The 21648-nt window shown below is 37.9% G+C and overlaps 1 protein-coding gene across 1 annotated transcript in view; it reads left to right on the top strand.

Annotated features, from left to right (window-relative positions):
* OXCT1 (3-oxoacid CoA-transferase 1) overlaps positions 1–21648 on the top strand; it is an 84339-nt gene that overhangs the window by 14222 nt on the left and 48469 nt on the right. The window contains exons 4-7 of the mRNA XM_059833338.1: positions 2893–3028; positions 5171–5320; positions 7069–7175; positions 11864–11924. Of these exons, the coding sequence (XP_059689321.1) occupies positions 2893–3028; positions 5171–5320; positions 7069–7175; positions 11864–11924 (454 nt within the window). The remainder of the gene's footprint in view (positions 1–2892; positions 3029–5170; positions 5321–7068; positions 7176–11863; positions 11925–21648) is intronic.

Raw genomic sequence — 21648 nt, 5'->3', positions numbered from 1 at the left:
TTGATGCTCTGTTGCCATCCCTTTCTCATGTGAACGTGTACTCAGAATTTTGTTGTCTGCATGCAGAAATCTTATGTCTGCCTGTTCCTATTTGATAGCCTGCAAGTTTTGCAATGGGAAGAGCAGTCTTAACCACCTGAATGATGCATAGAAGTAGCAAACTCTGGTTTGCAAGCAGTTCAAGCTGCCCCTGCTTGTTCTTGCACTACAAAGCACTGCACAGTTGTGTTTAACTTCTGTACTTTTGCTACTCAGTACTCTAGGTATACAAACCCATTAAACCGCCGTCAGATACTGGCTGGTCTGTTACATTTGCTTATTACCTTTTATAATGAGAAGTCAGGGTTTGATGGTTTTCTTGTGAGAGGGATTGTCCTGCTTTGAGTGACCCTATACAGGAAATTCTGGCATTTGTATTTTTCTTCTTTTTTTAAATCTCTTTCTTTGCTCACAAGACTCCTCTTTCTGCTTTATCCAGCTCTTTTATTTTCAAACTGCTGGAATTTTTTCCTGTGGGGAGTTAGAAATATAGGTTATTTCCAGGCAGCCCATATTTTATTCTCAAGGCTTTGGTAATGCAACAGTTTTAACATTGCATCAGAGTTAGATTTTTTTTTTTAATAGGTCAGAGTTGGGGAGTGGAGAAAGCTTTTATAGTAAGTCAAGTTTTTGACATCTAGAGAACATAGAATAAATTCAGAGAACCAGATCAGAGAAGCTTGTTTCACTTCCTCTCAGGCAGTTTCCAAAATGCCTGAGTATGCATAGAAATGGGCTATCTTCTTAAAATAGTCTTAACCTTAAAATAGTCCTCATGATGCAAGCAGTTGAGAAGTCTTTCTGGCTGCATGCCTGTCCATGCAGCTATTGTGAGTATTGTGGTAGGAGGCGAAGAGCTCGTGCTGGTACTGCTCTGCTCAGCCCCTCTCCCTTCACACCCAGCACTGCAGCATGTGGTATGGGACATTCGTGCTGGCAAGCAAGAGGATAGTGGTGCTATTGGAAAAGTGGGTTCACTGTTACCACTTTTATATTTGAAAATTAATACTGTACACTTTTTGAATCTGGCCTTTTGAAAGGATGCCAGGAGTTCGCAGCTGGGTTGTCTGATCTGGATCCTGAAGTGGTAGAGTATTAACATACGTTAAATGAGGTTTAGTTGTGGCTCAGTGGGTTCTTTCCTCTGATCTACGCTGATTTATTGTGCAAAACAAATATGTCTCAGCTCACTCAGCATCATATCTTGATTTTTAAGTCAGTTTTTTCCCCCTTTTTTGAGTAACAGTATTTTTTATATGGGGAGTATAGGTTGTATTACAGTACTTATACACGTTTCCTTTACATTCTTTTTTTCCCCATCACCATAGCTTATAAAGCCAGGGTTAGGGGATATACTTACCAATAATTAGGGTAAGGTATTAGGAGGGAAAATAGAGGGAAAGCAGTCTGATGCATTACTTTCTCCATCTGGTCATTAGTGGAGAGAGAGTTCATTTCTGACAGTACCTAAAGAAGGAAGCAGTATTGTAGACATGCTGGTGTAAGAGTACCAAGAGGGTGAGATTTATATAGGAAAGGGATATATTTCAATAAAGCAATTAATAGAATTAGAAAATACAGACAACCTTTTTGGAGCTGTTCTTCAGGAGTGGTGTTTTCAATAGGATACATATATTGTAAGCACATGTGCATATTAAGTACAGCATGCTGGATACTGGGTAAGTTTCTTAAAGGATTTTAAAAATATTTTTCACTATTTCATATCCTGAAATCTCAAGCCATTGTGTGGGTAATTAAGTCATACTGACTTGAGACAGCTAGTGGTGGATATGCATCACTTTTTGTGAGGTGCTTCTGGATCACAGCATCTTTCCCCTAGTGGGAGTAGAAGGTCTTGAGTTCTCCACTCATACGTTGCAGAGACCAACATAAATGTAGAGGAGCTTTGCGCCCATGTACCAGTCTGCCAATGTCCTGCATAATGTGTTGGAAATGTGAAAGAAACATTCCTTTGTAATATCATCTCTGTTTATTTCCATTTTTATGTTTTAACCTCATGTTTTTTCAAATTGAAATAGCTTTTCTTACAGAGCCCTTTTGTTACAGAAACTCTTGAAACACGTTCTTGTCCCATCAGAATACAATATAGGGTGACAAACATCACAAAAATGCTAAAGACTAATATAGAGTAATGTCTTTAGGATATCGGAATTCAGAAGCACTGGCACAAGAAAAATGTCGTATGTTATCTTCGGCATTCAGTTTAAGCTGATATTATGACACAGGCAAGAAAATCTTCATTGCAGTGTTAGTATTTTTTGCTGGAGTAGGCAATTTCTTAGTAAGAAAGTGAATTATTTACTCTGATAAAAAAATTTAAATACAGGTATTCTCTTACCTTACACACAAATCAGCACTATAAATGTGAACGTGCCTTTCTCCTTGAGCTGCTAACCAATTACTTGCCTTTTTCCTGGGGAGCAAGAGTTAAACAAAAAAGAAGTCTTTGTTCACTTAAAGCCAGGTTGTGCCATGTGTGACTTTTTATTAATTAGTAAAGCTTTTTAAAGGAGCAGATATGTAAAATAACCTCACTTGTTAAGCTGGTATTTGTAGCTGTTACATGTGAAATGTCTTTAAAATGAAGTTTTGGATTTATTCAGTGCATTGGAAGAGAGGAGGTCTAAGCACTGGACTTCTAAATTTTAATTGTAGCTTTGATGTTCTCTCTTCTAAAAGCTGGAGTTTGATTTTTGTCTCCAATTCCTTATGTCTAAAGTGGGGGGAGATAACTTTGTTCTATCTTGTTAAGTCATTAAAGTTTATCAAGTGCTTTGAATACAACAAAACTCTGTTATAAATGCTGAGTATTGTCTGGCTTTTCCTACACAGTGTTGACAATTTTGGACTTGGTCTTCTGCTTCAGACAAAGCAGATAAAACGCATGGTGTCTTCATATGTTGGAGAGAACGCTGAATTTGAACGACAGTATTTATCTGGCGAGCTTGAAGTTGAGCTTACACCGCAGGTAAGGAGTGTCTCTGGGAGACTGGTGATTTCTTTTAATCTAAAATGCTAAGATAATGCTTAAGTGCTCTTATAAAATTGTTTTGGAATCCAAATGTTTTGCCTGCGTGCAGATGTGCTGTAAAGACAGATGGTACCTGCCATCTTAGGATCATGGGCTATAGGCTGCAACTGGTCTGTTAAGAACTGACTGGTCATATTGTATGAATTGCTTTTATTGCTTGTTACATTATATTCATTTCGTGTGTGTGTATATATATACACACACACACACGCATATTTTATTGTACAATGTCTGATCTTTGGTAGTTCCTCCCAGACTGTAGAAAAACATACGAAGTATGCTCATTACGGCAGCCCATATAAGGGGAAGAAAGTCAGGGAGTTGCTGAATTCCTGTGTTGGTGGCAGCGCCTGTGTGCTTTTGGGGATGTTGCGCATGCAGTGTCTGCCATCTAGTGGGTAGGAGTCAAATTAGGAGATTTCAGTTCATTGTGAGACAACTCTTTTCGGCTTGTTCATTAAATCTTAACTAAATTAATCTCTGCAGAGTGTTACGAGCCAGTATTTACAACTTAACTTTTTAGCACCATAGTTTTAATTATTTTAAGTGCTGTCAAGCTACCCAAATAGCCTGAATGCAATGAGATCCTAAAACCATGAATATCAGTGACATTCTATTAAGATGTAGTTTTGTGAAATTAGTACTCTAACTTTAAAGTCTGCAGCATATTAGTGTGTGGCATTTCCGAAGGTGACACATAACCTTTGGGCTTTAAACAGCTATTGATTTAAGTCTCTGGGAAAAGCAACAGTCTTAAGTTTTTATGGAGGAGAGATTCTTGGGCTCCATCTCTTGGGAATGTCTCTTAGAATCCCAGAGATGGGCAGAAAAGCTCCTTTTATACCCAGTCAAACTAACATTGAAATAACCAGGCACTTGTCATGTCTCATGTTTCAAAAGTCACAAATCTCACAATTCGTTTTTTCCTTCTTCTTATTGGCTTTGTGGACTGCACAGACAAATTACGTAGATCCAGCATGAAAATACTGGGTCTGCAGTATGCAATGATAAACAGTAAGGTGAATTCATGACTTGCTAGGAGATGCAGGGATTTGAAATATTTGTGTCAAGATAAAATAACCTTTTGGAAAATGCTCTTCAAGTTTGGTATAACTTTAGGCAAAATGGGGGACTGTTGTGTCCTTGTTACACAGTAAGGGAGAGGTCATGGTGAGATCTTGACATGTTAAGGCTGCTTGGAACACAGGACTTTGTATCATTGCATGGTTCACATCTGCCTCTTGCCACCGTTTTATAAACCTACCAGTAGTCATGATGTTTCTGGCAGGATAACTTGGGAAAATACAACTTAGGTTTTGGAGGCTGTCAAGCTAGATAATTGACCATGATGGTCTTGTCTTACTTTGAATCCAGAAAAATATCAAAAAATTCCTGAAAGAACACTAATGTAAAGGAGGCAGACATGTCTTTGGCCATAAGTCCGAAATTAAGGCTGATGAGGAATTTGGGCTGTTAATATCTGTGGCACAGCTGGACATAGAGTAGAATGCAGATAGGGCGGTCAAACAGAGTAGAAATGCTGTTCTGTCATCTTCTTAGTATTCTTAGTATAGGCAACCCAGATCACTGGACTCCCTCTTCCTTTGTCTGTCTGTTATGGATGGCTGTTTCAGCTTGGAGTGAGGTATGAAGTTTTTCTTAAGATGTTCAAGAATGAGACATAAATATGTAGCACTGATATAAAAGAAAAACATTCTAACATATGTATCCAGCTGGGAAAGAGAAAAAGAACTATATACTCTTCTCAGAGTAATGGAGTGGGAAACAAGCTGAAGGAGAGAAGGCACAGCAAAGTGCTGGGGCTTGGGCATTGATAGTGAGTTGAGTGATGGTGTGCTCTTGAGCAATTTATGGTCATGTGTGAAGCATTTCTTGCCATGCCCAGTACCAATCCCACAAAGGAGAGCTAAAATGGGAGGAAGAAATAGATGTGACGGTCTGCTGGGTTCAGAAGGAAAAGCTCCAAATGACAGGATATAAAAATAGGTTCATGCAAGCCATTCATCAGTTTGATTTGTTGTTCCCAAATGACTAGTTCTTAAATGTGTTTTCCCATAGGGTACACTTGCTGAACGTATTAGAGCAGGAGGAGCAGGAATTCCAGCATTTTACACCAGTACTGGCTATGGGACGCTGGTGCAGGAAGGAGGTGCGCCTATCAAATACAACACAGATGGCACCATTGCCATTGCCAGCCAGCCAAGAGAGGTAAGATGTCAATTTGTTATTAGGAAGCCTTCTGCTTGGAAAACTGAATTTCTTACATATTTCCAAGATAAACAGTAGTTTAAGCATGTCCTGGCCAAGTTTAACCTTGGTATATTGGATTAACAGGATGCCTGTTGTACCATATACATTAGTTTTCCTCCCACTGCTCGTTTCTGTCGTATGTGATGTGTTGGAAAAGTTTTTACAGCTTTAGTGTGACTTAGTATCAAGAACTGGTCCAAGTGAAAACCTACCTTGCTGAGTTACTCTTCACTTGCCGGTTCTCTGACCAGGTTTGCTGTGCATTCATACAAAATCTTGTACCAGACCAGTGCAGTGCACAGTACGGATTGAGAACAACCTCCTATTAGTGTGGCAGGTGCTCCTTAAATACTGTGGTATGGCCTAAGCAGCGCTGCAGCGGTACATGAAGCTTTAGCATTAGAAGAGGTGGGATGTTTTCCTGTTAAACAGGGAAGAGCTCAGTTGACACAAACTTTCAGGAAACATATTTGCCAACACTTGAAATGCAATTTAGTCTGGTATTTGAAATTGCAAAGAAATAAAAAGAGCATGGCTTGCAAGTGAGAAACAAGGGCTTCATATTGAAATTGGATGTAGAATTTGGAGAAGAGAAGAGATTTCTCAGTGCCCTAACTGTACTTGAAGAAGTGGATGGGGCTAATGCTGTGTGTTCCAATTAGGCTGCAAACAGCATTAAATTCTACCTCAAGAACATCTCTGGGGTAAAGGTAATTTTTCCCCCCACGTTTTTTGTGTATTTTATACATGGCTATTTTCAGTATCTAATCATTAACTTAGTCTTTTTTTCCTTAATTTTCCTACTGAATATGTCTTTATGACGTTTTACCATTTGAAGGAATGTTTTATTTATTAAATAGCTTATAATTTTGATAGCATTTTACTCTTAATTTTAACATTGTGGAAAAGTCTCTCTTACTCTCCTCAGTCTTTTGGGGGGCTAAAACCATGACTAGCATAATTTGATCAAATCCATTCTCCAAATCCATTTTGAATGCAAGTGTCATTTTATAAAAGGTCAGATCTCCTTTTACAGGACTGAAAAACTGACTTCTGATACACTTTTGTCATTCTTCCTCCCCCTCTCAGAAATTTTAAATAGCTCTCAAGTAGTATTTGTCTATTCTCTAAGCTTCTACATTGTTAAGAGAAATGTTGTTTCATGTTTCTATATAGGATTAAAATACTAGCAGTTTGTCAGTTACATATTCTGGTTTCAGTATCATTACAAATATTGATCCTAAATGCAGAGGAAACCAAATGAAATTCAGTCTGTCGTGTCACGTCACATGACATGATTTGAGTACTCTGTCTCAAATCCACTTCATTTTAGATTTGGGGTTTCTTGTGGTGGGCAGCGATTATGAACTTTTTCAACTGTTCTGCTTTAGCACTTCAGTTTGTGGTTAGCTGGTAGATGTGCAGGAAAAAGCATGTCTAATTCCAGTAGATGGAGAAGCAGCAATATGGATCTGATTGTTGTTCTGTTTCACTAAACAGAGACACTGTGATGAAACTGTGGTTTACAGCCTCTCCATGCTTCTCTGTTATTATACAGTTGAGCTGCAGTTTTTCAGATAAAACTGTATGTAGTACAAAAAGAAGTCTAAATATAATAGTCTGTAAAATTAACACCATAAAATCAATATTGCATGGGACATCTGTTTGAAGAAACCTGCATCTCAACAGTGTACTTTTCTCTGTAGGTGCGAGAGTTTGATGGCCGTCACTTTATTCTGGAGAAGTCGATTACAGGAGATTTTGCTCTTGTGAAGGCGTGGAAGGCTGATCGTGCAGGAAACATTATTTTCAGGTATGACTTACTTATTTACCACTGGGAAAAGAATCTTTAATGGTTTAGGTAATGAAAGAGGAGAATCCTGTCTCCTGTGTGATGTCAAAATAATGTTTTACTGATTTCACTTTCTTTCATATTGCCTTTCCCTACTGTCAAATTATACTGCTATAAAAACCAAAATATAATTGCTTTTTCTAATGACTTTTGAGAATTCAAACATAGCTGTGAAATAAAACATTGGTAGTTAAAAATGAGACATAGCAGACCAAAGTCATTATGATGACTGTGGAGAAATGTAGTGACATTCCCTTGCACAGCTGAAGGCTGACCCAAGAAGTGCAGGTTCATTTACTTCAGAAGAGAAGAGAGCTGAGTCAGTCTCCTGGCCAGTCAGTAACAGGAAAACTTGATTCTGTCCTCAGAAAAGTATGTTTAAAGTCGATTTGATCTCAGTGTTGTAGGGAGAGGCATCATATGTATTTAAACATCTTTTGTAGTGAAAAGTTTGGGCATTGCACTAGTGATAACATAATTTATTTGAGTGGCTGTATTTGTGCTCTGGTTTGTCCTGAACTGAAGCAGGAGAGGTTTGCTTATATTTAACATCTGGTTTTTATTTGTTTGTTTTACGGCTCTCAGATGAAAAAGTGTGTGTTAGGGTAATCAGTTGCAGTTTACTACAGGAAGATGCTGAATGATGCAGTCTGTCTTAGTATGTATTAAAACAAACAAGGAGTTTAAAAAGCAACTGAAAAATATGCAGATAAAATAATACTGATAAAGTAATGCTTTTTTTTGTGTGTATATGTATATATACACGTATTCACATGAATTTTTATCTCTATAAGTTCTTATAATAATATTAAAGGAAAATACTTGAAAATTAAGAAAGAATTTTTTATTTTACCCAATCCTTGACATCCTAGCTTGCCTACTGGCAAGACAAGATCGTTTCTGATTGAAAACTGAACTTTCTTGTGTGCATGCACATATATGTGATGGATGCTAAACTGCTTTCCTTAGGCTCTGGCACATGGAATACAGGAAACAGTCTTCCTCCTTGGGATTGTCTTTGTTTGATCTTGAGCCTCTACTGTCTGTGCTTTTACCATGTATCTATCTACTGATGCTTACTTACCTCTGAAAATCTCTTTCATTAATCACACAAACAGGCTGGTTGCGTTCTCCTTTATTCCGCCTCTTTCTTTATGTCCTGTGGTCTCTCTTTATGCCTTTCCCTCCCCCTCTTCTTCCTTTCAGAAGTCTTCCTGTGTCTCCCACATTCATACAATACAGTCGATATCAGATACTCCTTCCATCTGGAGTGGAGACCTAAAAATCTTGAATCCTTCTTTGAAGTGTAACTAATCAAAGATGGAAACATCATCATCCAGTGTCTTATTCCATGCAGAGTATTGCTAGCTTAAAAGAATTCGCTCATAATAAACAGTGACCCATTCTGTTTTTGGATGAGACATGGCCTACAACACCTCATGGCCTACAACAGAGAAACATAGACTCCCCTCATAGCCTGCGGGAGACAACAGAGGAAGAAATTACAATAGATTAGAATATAACAGCAATATTTCTGTGATCCACAGGATGAAAAGGAAAATGTATTTTTGACATCGTGCTGCGTACTGAGTATGTATTCACTGCCAGTAGGACCCTTCCATACCTTTTTTGTTATGTGACTTCTGGTTTTGTTTGCTGAGGTACGCCTAGATAGGCATAGGCTCTGTATTTACTCACATCTGCCACCGCTTTCACAGCAGTGTGGTTCTATTTATAGTGTGTTTCCCATGACTCTGGTATCTGTGGAGCCAGTAGGAATGGAGTTAAGCGTCTGCCAAACTGTTAATCACCCTCAGGCTAAGAGCTTTTTAAAATCTAAAAGATGTACTTCAGGTAGACTTACTTGGACCCCAGGCCAGCAAGAGTTTTTTTGTCTGTTCTCATACATGAAGATATATTGTTTTCTTGGGGATCCAGAATGGCACCAGCTCCTTTAGAAAGCAATTTTTTAAACAGGATTTTCTATGTAATACTTTGTGTCCCTGAGCTCTTTAGTTCCATACTGCATGCTGTGGCTGTTTTCCTTCCAGGCATCTTTGTGCTGAGTGGACTATTCTGTACCACAGCTTTTGCCTAACAAGACCTGTGTCTGGCCCAGTAGATAATAATTCTTAGGTACAGTGCACCATTACCAAGACAAATAATCCAAGACTGCCTCAAACATAATGAAGTAATCCCACCTTGTTCCTGTGGTAGCTGAAAGGATGCGTATACAGGCATTTTGCTTTGTCAGTCTGATGCAGATACTAGTTCTACCTCGCAGAACAGCGTGTCTCCAGGTCTTAAGCTCCCTTGGAGCTTTGCTTGTTAGGGACAACAGCAGGAAGTGCCACTGCTTTTGTGGATATTGACTATTTGGCTCCCCTCCCTTTTCATCTGGTACCATTCTGCTTTGGAGTTGTTCTAGCCCAATATACTTCCACTTTACAAGTGGAGGTGGGGTTTGGTGCTGATGGAAGTACACTCTTGACAAAGGAACAGAGATGTTGAAGGGGTAACCTGAGTCAGGGCCCCTGCTGACACAGTCAAGTCATGTCAGGTCATGTCTTCATGCTTCAAGTGGTTCTGCAATATGTAAATTCAGCTCATATTTGAGGAGTCCCTTCATCTCTGCACCATTAGGTGTGTAGTGGATGTAGTTCATTGGTTTATTCTACTATGAACTAGTTTGCTATCTTTTGCCTTTGAGAGGAGAGCTGCTGTCATGCCTTTGGAATCCATCGCTGGAACGATGGACTTCGTAGATATTGCTGAGTCTAGATGTTCAGAAAGCTATCTTAAAATAAAAAGGCAAACTTGGCTAGCTAGTTTCTCGATTTCATACTCTGAAAACCTGAACATTATTCTGTGTTGGAAAATAAGTATAGTGTTTCTGTTTTTTCTTCTTCTGAATGGTGTGTTCTTTAGAAATAAGACCTTTGATCTTGTGAAAGACTGCTGCTTCTGAAACAACTTTACTACCCCAAGAACATTCTAAATTGCATAAGCTTTTATAAATAGGGTCAGAACCAAGCCCATTAACTCTTATTTATTTGACATTGAAAAGTTTTTTTGTAACTTTTTCCCCTGTGTAAAAATAATTTTATATCAGTTTCTTTTACTGGCAGACCAGCCACCAGGATCCTGAAAAAGTCTTTGGCTCAGAAAAGTAGTCACTTGGGATGAAATACTGAATTCGTTGTTTCCGTATCTGCCTTCCCCCATCTGCATCCATTCCCCTGCTATTTTAATTCAGCTTTTGTAACTCAATTTTTCTTCTCATTTTGTACTCTACCTAGTTTAGGGTAGTCTTGCCTAAATCACTACCAGCTGCTACTGTATTCCTGCACTATGAGAAGAATACAAATTCAAGTTGTTTTTTTTAATGGTTTCCTCTTCCTTTTGTGTTTACACAGCGATAGAGGAGACTCACAGACAAAAGGTGTTGTCCCTTCTGTAGCTTCTGTTAGAGGCTTCACAGCTGCTGTGTATGGCCAATAAAATATGATTTTCCCAAGATGTCTTTGGGTCTAGCTTTGATTCTGTAGGTCTCTGCACTAGAAATCCTGTTAAAACTGCATGGTAGTCTCAGGATTTGGCCATTTCAATGCACTACCTCCTGCAAAGCCACGAGGTGGCAGCACCATCCCGAGGTTCAGCATGGCTATACACTAGGCACGGTCATTGCACAAAAGGGTGAAGAAAGGAGGAAAATGTGTTGGGAAATAAGGATGGTCAGAAAAAAAATGCTTCTGTGGAAAGGAGACGGGGGGAAAGGAGGTTTTGACTTGTTTTGAACCCTAGTTTCATGTATTTTGGTGAAAAAATTTCAAGAATTCTACTTTTTAAAAGAGAAGAATGCTGAGAAGCTATAAGTGGAACCCCACTAAAATATACATTGTTTTTCTTAAATATTATGCCACACAGTTTTGTTTGCTTTCTGAAAAATACAGAGAGGGGCTGACACAGGTCACTTGTTTTTCCTTATGCCTATTAGGATCTCAGTGCAGAGCCCAGCACAGTTATACGTGTCATATGTTACTTTTATTCCCTAGAGGTTCTTTTTCCTTGTTACAGAAATACTGCGTGGGAATACTTAGGATGGATGCCAGAGTCTTGCAGTGAGTGCAAAAACTGGCACAGCTTTTTTAATCAAGAGAATTGGATTAAATTTACTACTGTGCGAAGCGCTATCTGAAGTCCTAGTCTGAATTATGAAGGGATATGTGGGACTTGAGAGATTGTTAGGCCCTTTGCTGGCCCACCTGTGGAGATTAATTTCATTCTTTGTGCAGTGAAATAATGGCAAGGTACTTTATATAAAGCCTAGCTTGCTGCTGCTCTTGGATCTAATAAATGAAGGTATCAGTAGCATATCCAATTTCAATTAAACAATGTGCTGATTAAAAGTCAAAAGAGCTGTAATAAATATTTTCTAATGTAGCAAAATATGATTTAATTTCATATGCGTCTTAGAAATTCAATAATACTTTTTCCTTCCTCCTATTTTTTTATTAGTCCTCTACCTATTTGTCAAAAAGGTTCATGATGTTTATATTACAGAGATGCTTGTAGTAGCTTATGTCTGAAAAGTCTTTCCTTGTACTATTAGAGCTTTTAATATTTATTAATTTTCTTTTCTTTCACAGGAAAACTGCAAGAAACTTCAACCAACCTATGTGCAAAGCTGCCAGGACAACTGTGGTAGAGGTAGGGAACTGAAACACAGCAAACCCTATACCCCTGTAGTCAACAAACCCCTTTGTGTTGCATGGTATTCTGGGGACAGAGTCCTTTTCTCGACTCATTGGGACATTTCCTACCAGGGACAGTGGTCTAACCTGTCTCCTTGGTTTGCCTACTGCTAACACTATACTCTGTTTTAGTGATTAGTTCACCACGCTTCCTCAGTTTATTACTGTTCATCTGATCCTGGCCAGGACTTCATGTTCACTGTGATCAGCCTTTGAAAGGGAAACATGGCAACAGCGTTCAAATCTGTTAAATAAAATAATATGTGGATGAAAAAACAAATGGTAGAGTTAGGCTGTGCTTGAGAAGATTCACGTAAGACCTTATGCAAAACTTGCTAATAATAAGCACATAAAAACATAGATTAGGTAAATCATGGAGCTATCACAGTTGCGGTCTCTAAAATTTAATAAATTACATAAATATCAGTCCAGAATGAGATACAGACATTTGGTTATGCCTTGAGAAGGAGGATGGACTAGAAGATCTAGAAGTTTCTTCCAATCTTTTTGTCCTTTTTCCTTGTTGTCTAAACCAATAATGTTTAAAAACATGGAGCAGCCTACACTGGAAATATATTGGTGACTGGAGAGTTGCTAAGGCATAGCAATATCTAAAAGATAGACTGCTCTATTAGCTTTTTCATCACTCTATGATAAGTTTTTTTATATGCCTAATAAAAGCTAAATACAGTTTGACAGTAAGATCAAGACAAATTCTTCTAGACTATTTGTAGTAAATTCTAAATGGAAGAAGCTTGTGTTTCTTCAGGGGTTTTGTTTTAGTTTTTTGTTTGGGCATTGGGTTTTGGGGTTTTTTTTGTAAGGTCTTATGTGGAAAATACATTTGTTACAGAAATATCTCTGGATAATACATTTGGGAACTTGAGTTATTTCTTTGTGTTTTACAGAAGTATGGCAAAAAATATCATAGAATTTGTCACATGACTTACAGTGACAATTCCGCAACAGTACATGAATTTTCACAGTTCGTTTTCAAGAAAGGTTTAAAATATTTTTCTATTAAAAATGAAATAAAGAATCTTCATCATTCCCATTCCTTCTAGACACTTGTCCTTCATACTTTGTTCAGTCTGGCGTTCAGAGAATTTGAGTAGATCAAAGCCTTCCACCTACATTCCATCTCATTCTCTTTTTCTGCTCTTCTGTCCACATGTGATAGGGTAGAATTTTCTTGTCAGTGAGCAGCAGTTATGTGACATCTTTCTTGCTGTAATTCCACTTAACAGTCTTTAGTAGATCTGCTGTGAACTGTGTCCACTGTGAGTCTTGTTGTGTTTCCAGTGCCATTTAAAAACTGACAAGCTTTTTGCAAGATGGCACATTAGTATTACTTTACAACTCTAGTTTTTTATGAACAAATTAATGGGTGAAGAGGCATAACCAGAGATTTAGGACAAATAGGTATTTTGAGCCAAATGCAATGCATCATTGGCTTAACTTTTAAGTGCCTTTCTTACAAAGTGGAATTTGGAATGTTGTGTTTGGATTTATGAGTTCAGACCCAGGGAACTGGAAGGAGATACCTCAATATGGCATCTAGTACATCCTCAGTACTGAGCATTGTCAGCCTGCAGCTGTCTAGAACTAATCGCTAGGGAATTGAGGCAACTAAAACCAGTTTCACCTGACTCCTTAGTTAACGTTGTTCAAGGCTGAAGGGTGAAATTCTCAATCCAATTTACAGGGAGAAGAAAAAAGTTTATGTAGGGTAGTAATTCGGGTATTCTCTTGGCAGCAGGGATTTCTGAATTCTGGTTTCTGTTCCCAGCTCTGTTTCTGTTTTTCACCCACTGACCTTTTAACTTAATTTAAGCAAACAGTCCTAGAAATAGAGATTTGAAGACTTGCCTGCTCCTTTCCATCAAACTAGCTGCAGGTCAGACTTGACTTCAGAGTCATGCAGTGATTAATCGGGATTTTCAGGACTGTAGTTTCTCAGTCTGGCGCTCCTATCCCGATTTTGAATGTGGAGCTTTGTACCTGTTAGCAACCAGTCTTATGCTGCCAATGTCTGCTTGTCTAGCACAAAGCACCAAGCTGAGGCAGGTAACTAGCAAAAATTAGAGGCATATCCCTCTGTGTTTTTGATTTTTGAGTTGCTGAAATTTTTTCTTTAAAATGAATGCTATAATTACACAGAAAAAGAGAGTGTTGTTCCTCATAGCTACTCTGATGGGTTATTTATTTCCCTTTTCTGCTTATTTGTATACATCTAGCTTTATTCAGTCCTTTAGAAGCAATCTCTTTTTCAGGAACAGAACTTCATTTGTTAAACTTCACGTTAGAAGGATGAGTGCTAGGGCAGTCACTTATGTCAGTATTAAGCTCAGTAAGTACATTCAATCAGAGTGTAGCTTGAATTTTGGAAGATAGGTTTAATCAGAAATTTATCCTGCCTTGATGCAAACAAAACAAGAGATGGAAAAACCATCCTTCTGTTTGTGCTTGTTCCAGTGGTTAATCACCCTCACTGGTATAAATATGTCTTTTTACTGTAAATTAGTTTGGCTTTAGGTGCCATCCAGTGCTTTTACTCTCTTCTGCTAGATTAAAAACCTTTCTGAAGCTGGCATTTCCTTCCCACTGAGTGACTTCTCAGTGGTGTTGATATGATTAACAGATTGAGATCATAATGAGTCTAACTGTAAAATATTTTCTTCAGCTCTCCTGTCTTTTTTATGTCAATCTCCTTCTCGCTCTGTTTTTTTCTGAAACTTTACTAATGGGACCAACTGGAATGTCTTCAGCATTGTACACTGCTGCCACTGCTGTCACCTGAAAAGTAGAGTTACTGTTTAGTCCTGCTGCTTCGTTGTTTGCATACCTGTACTCTTTGCTGATCATTATACAGGGGGTCCTGCAGCGTTAGTTGCCTACATCTTGTTTATCTGTTCCTGGCATACTTCAGGAAAAGTGTAATCAGTGTTTTCCAACATGCATTCTGTAAGTATGGCAGGTATTTCTTGATCACAGATGTCTAACTTTGTATTTTGTTATGAAACGTTATGTTTGAATAGACCCAGTTTACCTGTTGCGTCTGGTACTGCTGCTTCCTTCTTAGGATTTATTATTTCACTAATCTTTCCCCAGATTTATTTTAGTTTATGATCATTGATAAAAATATGCAATGGCACTTGGCATACTAAGATCCATACCAAGGGAAATACAAAATGCTGGAAATCCAATCTCAGGGTATCTGTGAACTTGATGAAAGTGGGAAGTGCACTGCGAATCAATTGCATTTGTTAACCTGTCCTTCTAAGCTAACCCAAGGAACTGTGGAATTTCCTGACATGCATATACAGTAAAACCCACTTTTTTCTGTAATGTATTAAAGCTGCTGTTCTCTAGTTTAAGTCAGTGTGGCATTTTACAGTCTCTTAGCTGAAGCATGGACAGACACATGATTTTTGTAACAATTCAGAGGTGGGAGAACTTGGCAGCATTTGAGTATGTAGAGGGTAAGAGTAGAGACAAAAAAACCCCACCTCACAAACCCGCAAACTTACAGCTATTGCTTGCTTAAAAACTCTCCTGTGCTGTGAGGAGCGAGGCTGGCTGTGCGTGGAGAGGCTTCTGAAGGAGGAGGAAGTCAGGCTGTACTGTTACCAGTGCCATACAGTGGAGGGTTATTGATTTTTAAAACTCCCCTAGAACATATTTCAGATTAAAGTGTCTGACCCTCAGCCTTGGTAATTTTGACTCGGCAAATGGTCAGAAGTAGCTGTTCAGTACCCTTTTTGGGATCAGAAATGCATTGATTGTAAACTTCTAATGAAATGCAAGAGGTGTTTACTGACCTGCACAAATATTTTGTACTGTTACATATGTTTCTTTTGTTTATCTAAGTGACAGGAAGTAGAACCTCTTAACATTCATGATAATAAGGATGTATGCTGAGGCACAGATAACTGTCTGTAAAGATCCAACTGCACTGAGTCCAGTGGAATTTCTACTTTAATTTAAAGATGACCAGTATTAAGGGTCAAAAAGACGTTTTCAACTGGATTTCATGATTCCTGTTATTTGGAAGGTAACCTCTGCAGAGAAAAATGTTAAATAATCCAGTATTGGCAGCATTAGTTGGTTTGGCTTTATCTATATATGAAAGCAAAATGATACAGGAGTTTATTTGTTTTTTAGTCCTTCTACAGTGTTGCATTTAAAAAAAGTTCTCTGTTCATCTGCTTCTCACTTCATCTTGCAGAACTTGCAGGAGTTAAGTATGCAGTCAGAGCTGTAGCTTTGTTCGGACCTGAACCCTCATGAATGCACTCAGCCTGAGGCTTTCAGTTGATTTTCAGGTCTATAAACACTTTCCTGCTCCTGTTGTAAAGACGGGAGAGTTGGGAAATGAACCGATCTAAAATGAACTCAGCAGTCACAAGTTATATACAAGCCACCAGCCCTTGTAAAGGTGCAGAGGAAGGGCTTGGCGTGTGAAGAAACTTGAGGGCTTCTGGGGTCTTATATATGTGGTAACATTTTCGACACTGTCTGTTGAATGAAGGACACGTCTGCTGAATTCAGCAGGCAGCACTGTTGTCAGGCCCCTCAACAGACCCGTTGAATTGTGTGATGAAAAATTAAATGTGCAGCAGCTTGGAGTCACAGGGAGGCCTCCTGGATGTGTGCCTAGACTGCTAGGGCAAGGGCTGTGGTGCTAGGACGCTTCCTAAGATGTGCATTTTCCTGTAGAGGCTCCTGTGAGCAGAGCCCCACCAGGAGTGACAGCTTTTGGTAATGATGCCTCTTTTTTGGAGAGAATTGAGGCAACCCAAAGTTGCAGGAAAAAATATGCTGTGACCTTGCCAGGTGTGGGTGTCATGACAGCACAGGAGAGATAAAGGGTGATACAGGCTTGGGCTTTTGCCCTCTGCCATAGAGGAGTACATAAACATCCCTAACAACCGCAAATGTCCTTAAGCTGTTGTCTGTTTTCTTGCCATTGTTATTCTCTGCTGTGAATCCTACTGAATACTTGTCCCTAGTGAAGTGGTTTGAGATCTCAGGCACTGCCATGATGCAAGTGCTTGATAGTGGTAATAGTCAATATGTTTGGAAATATTTTTTGACCAGCTGTTTGAATATCCAGTTTGAATAATTTTCTTGTTCATATTTCAGAGGGTGGCTAAATATATCTCCCTATGTAAACAGCATTTCTACCTCAAATAATATTAGGGGAGGAAAAAAGAGAGTGTACTTTCTCATAAAAATGCATTAAATAAAAATGCATTTTATCCCTGGTTGCCTGGTAACAACACAGCCACATCAGTGAGTGCCGTTATCTCAGGTACAATGAACTGCACTGCACTAAGGGACAGAAGCAGACTGAAATAAGCTATTCGTATCCTGTTATCTGTGTTAAATCATGGCATTGTGTTTTGTTGAGGAAACTGGAAAATGTACCCTTTTTTTTGGTGTCTATTCCTCCAAGTGCTTTAACAATGGCAGAACTTTCCTCAGATGCATAGCTCTGTTCTGAGGAATTCTTCAAGGTTTTTGCACAGTGACAGTTTACTGTGAAAAGCCTGTAAGTAGTATTGTAAAGTGGAAAAATAATCTAAAAGAATTTTTTTCCTTACCTGGATGCCCCAGCCATGGAACTCGAAACTGAACCCTGGTACAGAAAGCAGTTCTGGATTTGGGATGGGCACAGACTTTGTATTAGTATGTGTTTCTGGGACACCACAGACCAGGATTAGAAGGATATAGAATTGAGGTCCTTCTGTGCAAATGCTGTAACCACTGAGCTGTTGTGTTGCTATAGCCTTTTTCGATACTGTTTAATTGCTCAGTAATGACTCTGTGTGTGCTCAGGGGATGGTTGCTGAAGGTGTCCCAGGGTTCTGCAGTGGGGGAATGTTTTGTTTAGAATCCCGTTTGGCACAGGATGAACACTGAGCTGCTTAGTCCTGCCACCTTACCAGCAGCTTTTTGCACAAGTGACTGTAGAATTCCAGTTGCCATAATATATTAGTATAATAAATGCAAAATATATATGTTTTATATAAATATATAATATAAGTATGGAAGTCTTTGCATCTTAAACATCTAGGTGATTAGTCAGGGCTTTTGACTGCATGATTGGATTTACATGCCTAAGCTTTGGCTAAATCCTGAATCAGAGATGCTTGTGGAACAAACAGAAAAGCTTAAGCACATTGAAGCAAACTCAGAAATCTCCAGCCCAGTGCAAAATAAAGAAGACTTGAAAGTAGCAAGAAATCCTTCTAAGAGTATGTAGTGGACTCGGAGACCAAGGATGTTGATACTTCACTGCTCAATGAAGAGAGTAAAATTACCAATGCAGAGTACAAAGAAGGCTGAAGTGTTTAATGCCTTTTCTGCTTCAGTATTCAGCAATGTTAAAAGCAGTTTCGTGGCTATTATGACACCAGTCATAGAAGGTTAAAGAACAAGTCAGAGAAGGATTGGAATTGAAATCCAGGGACTACTAGTACTGATTTGGAAAAGCAGCTCCTAGAGACATTTGCACACCATTGCCACAGTAATTTTAGTTTGCCAAAAAGAAGCCCACCCCCAGATTTGAATGCTCTTTTGTTATTTTTATTTCCCTTCATTGTATTTGATTCCTTGCTTCTGTGTGTGCATGTGTTTATTAAAAGACAGAACAGAAAAAGAAAACATTTTTACAGCTGTTGTGCAGACTATCTTATGATGATCTGAAAAGCACTGGAATAGACTGGGCTAGAAGGCAGTTCATAAGGTAGTTCTTTTTACATTTAGTTAACATGCTTCTGATTTTCAGGGGAATAAACTTCTTTAATAGTTAATTAAGCTATGTAGGTTTGTTTTTTTCCCCTATGGTTGCTTTTCTTTTATATATAACTTCTAATTATGTGGGTTCAGATTTGGCACTTTATTGCTTCAGCAGTGAATGTTAAGTTGTTAAAATTCATAGCAGATCAAATTGTTGCTGACCGCTGTTCAGATAGTTTTACCTACACACAACATTGCGCTGGAAGATTTGAATTTGTTTTTCTTTTATCTGTCTCTTATATTTTATTCCTTTCTAAATTGATACTTTCTTGAATGAGTATCGTGAGCTTTCTCAGCATTCAGCTTCAGAAGTTAATTGCAGATGTGAATATAATGTTCAGTGAAAAAAAATCCCTTTATCCTTGTCACATATGTTAGGAACATATATGACATTCAAAAAGAACAACCTAAAGCAAGTCCATGGTTGATCAGTAGATACTGCAGATTGCCAGGAAGTCAGTGTGCTGGGAAAACTGATGGAAAGCCTCTGCTTGATTCTAAAGCTAAATTTAGGCTTTTTTCATAACAATTCGTAGAAAGCCTGATATACTGTGCATTTGAAGTATATTTCATTAACAGTACTTATGTCCTGTATCATGAGAATTTGAAAATTAATAGGATTTGAAATACTCTAGATTTAACTTTTTGTTGTATGTACTAATATGTATAATAAATTAATGATATTACTTATGCCCTGCTTTGTGTGTAAGATGCGTTAATCACTCAGTTTATCAGTCTTTGCATTTTAAATCTTACATGATTATATCACTGAAAAGATGCTGCAAACAGAGTTTTAGGCATGATTCAAGGAATTTGTATTTTTATATACTTTATTTATGTGTCTTAAAGCAATAATTTGTTTTCTGTGCTATTAACATCTCTGATGGAGATTTCTATTACAAAATGAGAAAGATTTGACATTCAAACTGAAAACCTTACAAAATGTTCACATTGGGAGTAATTACCTACTGACATGACACAAATGCATATTTTCAGTTGGTCAAAATATTGAGATTTCAAAAGCTGCAGCCTTGTAAATATTGCTGCAGTGAGAATTTTGCAGTAATCATTTGAATCAGTAGCTCAGATTTTAGTCTTCTCTTATAGCATCCTTCCCTGCAAATGCTATAGAATAAAATTATTCAGTGACGAAAGTGAGAATTTAAAGAGAAGTAAAGGATTGAGATACCAAGACTGGCCTGACTTCAAATCATGCTGATTTTTCAGGCTGCAGGAGATCGTTAAAGTTTTATTTTTCTTAAAATTTGTTACTTATGATCTCTTGATACCCACATTCCTGTGGTTTCTGATTTATCTGTTGAAAGTGTCTAAACTGCATGACATACTACCATCAATTGTTTTTCTTCCAATCCTTGCCTTGAAAAATACTCTGACTACCTTCTTCCTTAACACTGTGGAAAAGTTTTATTGATCCTGAATATTTTGGGGTTTGGGGATATCTGCTATGATTCTGAACGTGAGATGGACCACACTGATCCCTTGTTGAGAAAGAAAGTGGTAGCACGTAAATTAGTTTTCAGAAATCTTTGTAAACTACCACTGTCTGTAATGAACGTCTGAAATAAGGAGGATAACTAATACATGCGTGCACATAAAGTGCCATTTTGAGATGATATTGTCTTTTTGTCAAATTCCTTCTTGGATGGTGCAGTTAAATCTCTGATTTTTAATCTTTTTTTTACCTTTTCTACCTCTCCCTTCAGTACTTAAATTCCTCTTAGTTAATTTTTGAAAGTAAAGCTTAAATTTATCTCCTGACCTTTAAGTTACATTTCTTTGAATGTGTAGGGGATGAGATCTCTTTCAGTCTCTTTTCATTTGTCATTTCTCTGATCAGAGTAAGAAAATAAAAGCTTTTGTTGAGATTAAAGCTATTTTTTTTCTTTTTTAGGTTTGATTCGTCCTGATAATATGTGAATAATTTTAATTAGAAATGTCAGTTACTTAGTTTTACCTTCTAATCAGTTCAAAGGCTTTCAATCTAAGGCGTTTTGAAAATAAGCAATGAAGTATGGGGATAATATATATTTAAAGCAACGTACATTTTGTTTGCAAAAATCTTAAATGACATAGTTCCAGTAGAGTTAATATTGTTAGCAGCTATTCTGTTCCGGAGTGGAAGGATTTGGGATGTGGTCGGTTACCTTATTCAGGTACCTCGTACAGGTTAAGCAGGTTCTTTTGCCATTAGCTCGCCCTTAACAAACAAAGACTATGATGTTCACTGATTGTGGGGTTTTTGTTTGTTTTCTTCTGGCTCTTCTCCCATTATTTTAATTATTTTATTGAAAAATAATTACATAATGTAATCTAAAAAAATATTTTCCAGAATTGCCTTTTCCAGCTCTGAGAAGGCAATTTTATATGTATTCCATGTTGATGGTTATGTTTCATTTTGTGCTAAGAACTTAGGTACTGAATACAGATTGGGCACTTCGTAATTTAAAGGTAAGAACATAATTATGTACCTATTTTTGTTGTCACTACTGTCATCCAGTTGAGTATAGTAAAAATAAGCACTGAGCATTATGAAATCACCTCATTTCATCAAGAAAGAACAAGTCACAAAATGTGATCACAACCAGCATGAGTTCATTGATGGCTTATATCAAAACAACCAGATTTTTAGAAGGGTTTAGGAAGGACTGACTCCTTAGGTGTGCCAGCTGCAGGAGGCTGGGTTGGTTGCTAATACTGGGGTTGGTAGATTGCTGGATCTTGAAGTAATCTCTCATACTTTTAGTTCAGGTAATTTTACAGTAGAAAAATAGCGTAAAATCCAAATGAATGAATTTAAGGAAGCAAGAAAACAGCTATCATTTATCACTTTCGCTTTTTGGTGCGTACAGAATTCT

Source organism: Gavia stellata, chromosome Z (assembly GCF_030936135.1).
Source record: "Gavia stellata isolate bGavSte3 chromosome Z, bGavSte3.hap2, whole genome shotgun sequence".
Taxonomy (NCBI): Eukaryota; Metazoa; Chordata; class Aves; order Gaviiformes; family Gaviidae; genus Gavia; species Gavia stellata.
This window is presented reverse-complemented; position numbering and strand designations above follow the sequence as displayed.